Source organism: Hipposideros armiger, unplaced genomic scaffold (genome assembly GCF_001890085.2).
Source record: "Hipposideros armiger isolate ML-2016 unplaced genomic scaffold, ASM189008v1 scaffold_263, whole genome shotgun sequence".
In the NCBI taxonomy this organism is placed as follows: Eukaryota; Metazoa; Chordata; class Mammalia; order Chiroptera; family Hipposideridae; genus Hipposideros; species Hipposideros armiger.
The window spans coordinates 2,154,817-2,162,175 of record NW_017731613.1 but is presented as its reverse complement, the minus strand read 5'-3'; the positions used below and the strand labels follow the sequence as shown (position 1 = coordinate 2,162,175).

Here is a 7,359-nt window from a genome sequence, read left to right as displayed (position 1 = left end):
TGGTACAGGTGACAATATTAGAAAAGTACTTTTTTTGCTGGGGGCGGGGGGTAGAGCACTGTGGGACTTAGTCTGTGTTATCCAATTCAGTAGCCGCTACACACTCATGACTATTTAAATTTCAACAATTAAAAGTCAATAAAACCTTAAAATGGAATTCTTCAGTTGCATTTGCTGCATTTCAAGAGCTCATTAGCCACATGTGGGTACTGACTACCATTTTGGACAGCACAGACCTAGAATATTTCCATCATTGTAAAAAAAAAACAGTTAAAAGGTGCTGGAATACATAGTTTTGATAGACTTAAGAAATGAATCACATTTTAAAACCAAGGTTTTTTTTACTTTCTCTTATACCAAAGTTTTTTGCATGTGTACCTACCAATTTGATCTTGAATTTATTTACAGATTTTAAATAAATGTAAGGCATTTAGAGCTATATAACTTTGAGTTTCAAGGGCATCTTATAATAACTTTTTAATTTCCCTTCTGCTATACTGAAATAGATCTAGAGAAGGCACCAATTTAACCTTGTTAAGGCAGATGTCCAATCAATATGTTGTCAAAGGAAAGGGACTCAGCACTCTTTTTGATAGCTGGCTTCAGCAATAATAAAGTCCTTTGCATTTCTTTTCAAATACATCCTTCATTGGACAGCTTCCCAAGTCATTTGTCTAGACTTTCACCCTGAAAACTCATGATATTGACACTTTTCTCCTGAATATGTAGATGTGTAGGCATTTTGAATATATGGATATAATAACAGCATGTCAAATGAGCTCAATTCCACTTACTCTTGGCAAATAAATTAGATGCAGGAGAGTCTTTTCCATTATTATTAAAGGCAGACATTTTCTCCAAGGCTGTGAGAAGCTGTTTCTCTTGCTGCCTAAGCAGTTTCAACTGCAAAAGCCATTTGCCACCATATAGATCCCTCCGGGAGATTTCAACTAGAGTAAAAAGGGAAATCCCATCACATGGGGACTCCGGGGCTTTATGGCAGATAGGGGTAGATTTGTTGGGCATTAATTATGGAAAACAAGCCTACAGCTTGTCCTAGTCCCCTTCCGAGGATTGTGTATCACCCAGCAGACAGCATTCACTGTGCAGTGACTGAAAAGAGCTCTCTGGGAACCGAGAAGGGAATGACGGTGGAGACAAGCACTGTGGCAGGATCTCTGGGCTATTAATGCCAGTTTCCTCAGGCCAAGGTAAGAGCAGGCTGAGATTGTACTGGGATGGAAGATTCTTCAAGATGAACGTTACTAATCTCAAACGAAACTTTGCCAAAGAGCTCTTAGATAGGAATGAGATCTCTGACAACTGCAGAAGAACATGTGATGAGGCAAATGCATCATAAAGTGTGAAAGGATTGAAGTGACCTTCTAAGGACAACTGGGAGCCTTGGACCAATGAACAAAAGTCGCACATTAACAATGATTCTTCTCTCTTTCACTCCAAATGTTACATCAACACGAGACAAATGTCATTCTTAAGATAATCTTTCTTCATACCTCAGCTTTTTGCTGAGGAATTACCCAATCACTAAAATCAAGTTCAATTACCTTTTAAAAAGAAAGCTATTAAATGTGTTTTGTAAAAGCAACAGCATATACTCTATAAATACACTTAGAAATGGACCAATAATTCGTTTGATTTTTAGAGGTTTTGTCACCCTCAGTTAATATGTTATCAAATAGCATTTGCTTGCATTGTTATGTTTTCATAAATATTTATGGGTTATTTAATATGTCATCTAAAAGAAATCATGTATTGATATTCTTGAAAAGAGTTACTTGAAACATTGTGGTAGATCAGAGGTCAATAGGAAATGCAGCAAAATCTGACTCAAATGTACTTGATTGATATGACAAAGTAATCAACTTAAAGTCCAGAATTACTAGGTCAATGAGAAGAAAAACCTTACTGAGAAATTCTTAGTATAATATTAACATTCTATCATAATAATTTTCTAAAGTAAAGATGTAGATTTTATTCACAGTTCAGTATCATAGAAATTAACCCAGCTAACAGATATAAGCATTTAATAGTTTTCCTGGGCTGGAGCATGACCTTGAGGAAGTCACTTGATTTCCCTAGTTTTAAAAAATTGGCTCTTAAAGATGAAGTATAAAGATGTCATAGTGAGGAGATAAGCATTTTGGGGTAAGTTATGTTCTAAGCAGAGTATATTCAACAGCATTTATTACGATATTGGAAAGCACTACCGTACAACAGAGAACAGGAGTTAAGCAAAGATTCAAGTCCAGACAGTAGCCTGGCCTGTTTCTTTTTCTCTGGAAAGTATCCATATCTAGAATCACTATCGGCCCCCTCAAGACCCTCATGTATGGTGTATGCCAAACAGGATGTAGCGTTTTAACATTATTTTTGGAAAAATAACTGATTTACATAGCAATTGTCATAGAACCTCCATAAAATTTTATGGATCTTTACTTCTTGAAAGTGAAAAAATAAAACATAGTGTAATGGAAACACGTGTTTGAATGTTTGGGTTTTAAATCCTGTCTGCCAGCGGTGTAACAAAAGCGAGTCCTTTTACCTGCAGAAGCCTCCATTTCCTTATCTGAAAACTGAAGAATTTGGATTTGACTGCCACTGAAATACCCACAGCCACCCAAGCAGCTGAAGACAAAGATATGAGATGCTGGGACTCCTTGTTGGGGTGCTGCCGGCTGTGATAAATGGATAGTGCCAGTTCATATGGGGGACAGTCAGCAACAGTCAATTGTGTCCAAGTGAGAATGCAGGTCCTCTATTGCCATATCATCTGATTGTTCAAGAAAATACAGAAATTCTGATTTTTATGTCAAATATGATGATTTTTACATGTTGGGAACTAACTTAAAACAGAAAAAATAAAAAAAGACTACTCTAAACACCAAGCTACAATCATGTGCGGGTGGGAATGTGACCTGTGTCCGCCACCCTGGGCCCTCTGATTGGAAGCCTCTAGGCTCTCCCTGCTGTGTGCTTCTGCTGGAAGGGTCATCCCGGGGCCACAGAGCACCAACTCCGCACAACTCTAATCAATCTTCTTTTCGTGTGGTTTCATTAGCATATGGATACAGTAGGGAATTAGAGCCACCACAGATAGTGGAATGGACGCACTTTTACAGAAAGACAGCACATAAAATAAATGCTCTGCGTGCGTGGGGATTTTGATGAAATGGTAGAGCTGCAGTGTGGTCAATGAGGCCACAATGCACAGCAGCCGGAAGCTCAGCTTGTAGCCGTTCTCCCCCCGACAACTCCTGAGAAACATCTCCGAGTTGATTGCAAAGCCCAGGCCAAAGAGGACCCCAAGGTTTCTCACTAGTCCAGCAAAAGGCGTGGTGTCAATGTGGATCCAGTCGGGGTTGGCACACCACTTCTTGGCTATGGGCACCGACCACAGCAGGTCAATATCAAGCAGCCTGAGAAGCAGGTAAAAGCCGAGTGCAAACAAGAAGAGGAAGAGGTTGGTCTTTAGGTATGTGCTCAGGCTGGCCGTCTGGATGCCTGGGGTGTGTTCAAAGGCCTCTGCCACAAGCATACCTGGGGATTAGAAAGAGACACCAAAAGTGACTATGTAACCCTGAGCCCCGACCCCCCAAAATCAGTTCTCTCTGCATTAAAAAGTGTAGCTATAGTTTTCATGATGAAGGGTTTTCAACCCCTAGATTCTATCCATTTTTCAAAGCTTTTTTTTTTTGTTATTTATTTATTTTTTAAGGAAGCAACTAAAACACACCCTTGCCTCATGGCCTTTTTGCCACTTGTATTATGACAGGGGGATCTTTCAGGAATCCATGGCACGGAGTGACAACCCTTTTTATAGGCAGAGCACTGATTTAGGTGCTTGCAATTAGTATGTCAATTGCATAGCCAATTAATTTAGAGAGCCTTTGTAAAGCATGTGAGGCTGAATGGCGAAACTCAATCATGGTGAATGTCGCTTCAGGAATACAAAGCAGCTGCTACATGAATTCCATAGTCATGTAATAATCACATCAGGTGTTTTTGGAGAGCCTGGCATGGCGTGCAGGTTGGAGTGCCATTATTAAGCCTCCCAAACCAAGACACAAGCAGGCTGTCTGAAGTGGCGGTTTGGGAGTTGGACTTAGTTCTAGTCACACTTCAGAGAAGCCCATCTCACTAAGAGGTTAACGTTTCTGCCATTTAAGTGAGACTGCGCCATTGTGTACACGGGGGATTTGAGAGGTATGTTGAACCACTTAAGCTCCCAGGGTAGCATTAAGTATCAGTGGCTTGGCAGAATTACCTGAAAATGGAGAGCTGATTACCAGGGAGAATCTGACAACATAAAACAAAGCTTTCAAATGACACTAAAGCTTTTAAATGACACAACCAAAGGTAAGTGATCATATTTACCACCAATTACTCCAAGAATAACTTGATGAGGAAAATGTGTTGCTATGAATACTCTGGAGATGCAGACACTGATTTGAATCAACCAAAAAAGACTCCAAAGAAATGACCAGGTCAGTCTACGATGGAAGAATAGATACAAGCGTAAAAAGCAAAGAAATTGTATCACTCATAAAATTGGGGGGGGGTGACCCCAGATGACCTTTCTCCGAGGGATTGTCTAGCTGTGACATAAAATCATGATTCTCGAGTCTTGTTTCTAAAATGTTTCCATGTGCTCCATAGGATGTGAAAAGCTTTAACAGAGGCTTCTACATTTATCAATGCATTAAACTTACCAGTGCTATATGCTGAGATTTTAATAAATGCTACAAAAGAAACCCAATTTGATATCCTAATAATTACTTTAATAGAATAGGAAAAAATTCAAGTTTGGGGGAATTACTAATATCCAGAATGATCAAGAATGAAATGTATCTATTTTTACTCCTTGTTACACGTGCTTCCTCTTTACTCTCCTCTCTCAACCTTTCTTTGCTTGAGGAAACTCACTGGAGAGGAAGCTGCCACTCTGATGAAAAGTACGTGAGCATTTTATCAAGGACAACTTTTCACTGTGCTTAATTTCAGACTCTCAAAAGAGTCCTGATTCCTTGGTTCTTAAGGTATAGGAAACAAGGAGCAAAGAAATTGACCTATAGGTTATATACTTGAGATTAGAAACAGCAATGTACAAAAACTTATAAAATATTAAAATCTAAGCAATGCCTGTTATTTTAAACTAACGATATTGAATTTTAAGATTCCTTGGGGGTTCTGAGTGGTTTGTTCCTGATAATCAGACCAAACTTTGGTTATTGAACAACTAAGAAATAGAGAGAAATGAGACTTCCAAAGAGGAAGTAAGCAGAGGTTTCCACATGGAAGAAGAATAAACAAGGATTTGGTAGTATTAAGGTAAGAAGTAGGTACTAAACACATTTTGATGGATGAAGAAATGTTGAAGTTATAAGAATCAAAAAAGAATTATGAGAATTTTTTTTTTTAAAGAAACAACTATTTTTCCAGGTTTGGAAACTGGAAGAAGAAATGAGCTATAGAGAAAAGGTAAGGCTTATATTTAGATTCCTACTTTGAAAAATTGTCTGTAGATAGAAAATGTTAATTCCTTTAAATTACAACAACTTTTTACTGTTGTTGTTTTGGATAATGAATAAATAAGTCATACAGGTCATAGTCTGTCTTATTAGAATAAACTTTAAATATGCCCAAATTCATTTGCTTATTTGTTTTTTATATTATCTAATACTACTCTCAAAAGTGGAATATATGAAGGATGTTGAAAATTTTTCATTTTAAATGAACTTTATATAATGGTATATGTTATAGTATTTTTTAAGCAAATAACTGAAAATCTTATCTCAGGTAGTTTATGAGTAAAGTGGTGCTCAGTATTGTTTTAATGATAGTTAAAGTATTACAGGGGAGAAGGAAATAGCCCAATTCTTACAAAAATTTTGAGTAATCTTAAAGTTCTAGGTATTTCTGAACATTACAAATCTACAAACGTTAAATCTACTAACATTTAAATTAAGTTTGCCTCTAGAATGCTTTTAATTAAAAAGGTTGCAAAGTTTTTAAAGCTAGACTATGTTATTTATGTAAAAAACATTGGCTAGTCAAAGAAAGAAGCATAATTATCCTAATTTAATTGATGCATTCAAGGGTAATGATGATTCTTAAAGTTTCTAATTAATCTTAAAGCAAGGGAATGCACTGCAAAATTATTTCCTTACATATAGATAACTTATTTATAAGCTACCAAAATGATTATTGTATTATGGAAGCCCAAAGGCAATTTTAGCAAATCATTAATCAGTTAAACATTTCCAACCCTATAATGTGGCAATAACTGTGAGTTAATTAGGACATTATCTTAAAGCAAAATATTTATTTTCTATTTATTTTGTTATTTTGGTTATGATGGAATAGACTAAGCGCATTTCAAGAACTAAAAATATACTAAAATGAATTTTTAAAAGGACTTTTCTGTATTCAAAGCTGTTATGTTCCAGTGCTGCAGGAACTGGAGCAAAGCTGACCTGTGCAGAGTGGTAGATGGCTTATCCATCCCACTGACAGTGTGGCTCAGGGCAGCGGTTACCATGACATACCAGACACACGATGAGCCCATTGCATGGCCAGATGGACTTCCTGAAAAAACAAACCGTCGATCCATTCAGTGGTGAACAGAATATCAACATCAGAAATGGACAGTAGAATAGCATATTAGCCATAAAAATTACAAATAACTCAGAAATAAACCACAGGTCACAGGCTCTATGTAATGACTAGACATAGGTAGAAATAAAGAAAACTTGAGTTAAATTGAGCCTCAAGACACTACATTTTTTCCCCCCAGAGTTTTCAAGTTCATCAAATTCCAGAAATTAAAATGTTCAAGGCTAATTAAGAACTCAGGGTGTTGTACCAACATCTGCCAATATCTCTCTACTCATTCTTTATATCTAATTGTTTCTAATTGATGAGAAAATTAAAGTACTTGTATCGGATCTTGAATCAGTTTATTTTCCTTGAGCTGAAATGTCAAAGATCTAAAGGATATTATTGCTATGTCTGCTTTACCAGTTGACTGCTACACACTGGTAGCTACCCCTATGCCTGTCTTGTGGGCAGCCGTTCCAGTGAGAGTCTTTATTATGAAATGCCTGAGTAGAAGCTGTGAAGGGGACATCAATCCTACCAGAAGAAGCCTGCAGACAGGCAGCCTTTCTACTCCCAGAATGTCTTTCCCAGGCAGCTTGATTTTTTTTTTTAAATCACTTTACTTTGATATTCTCCCTGAGTCTTTACCAAGTGGTGATTTATTCAGGTCAAACACCAGCCTCTTTTTGAAAGACACTAAGTTAAACAAAACAAAGACAAATCTATTTCTTTCAAATCTAT

At 37.2% G+C, this 7,359-nt stretch overlaps 1 protein-coding gene across 2 annotated transcripts in view; it reads right to left on the bottom strand.

The window, feature by feature from the left end:
• Window positions 1–6: 6 nt before the first annotated feature.
• G6PC2 (glucose-6-phosphatase catalytic subunit 2) overlaps window positions 7–7,359 on the bottom strand; it is a 14,451-nt gene continuing 7,098 nt past the window's right edge. The window contains exons 3-5 of one of the 2 annotated variants that reach the window (XM_019656600.1): window positions 6,495–6,606; window positions 4,396–4,511; window positions 7–3,558 (exon numbers count right to left, since the gene is read on the bottom strand). In XM_019656600.1, the coding sequence (XP_019512145.1) occupies window positions 3,047–3,558; window positions 4,396–4,511; window positions 6,495–6,606 (740 nt within the window). In that variant the 3' untranslated portion in view covers window positions 7–3,046. The remainder of the gene's footprint in view (window positions 3,559–4,395; window positions 4,512–6,494; window positions 6,607–7,359) is intronic. The other variant, XM_019656601.1, reaches the window with a different exon arrangement.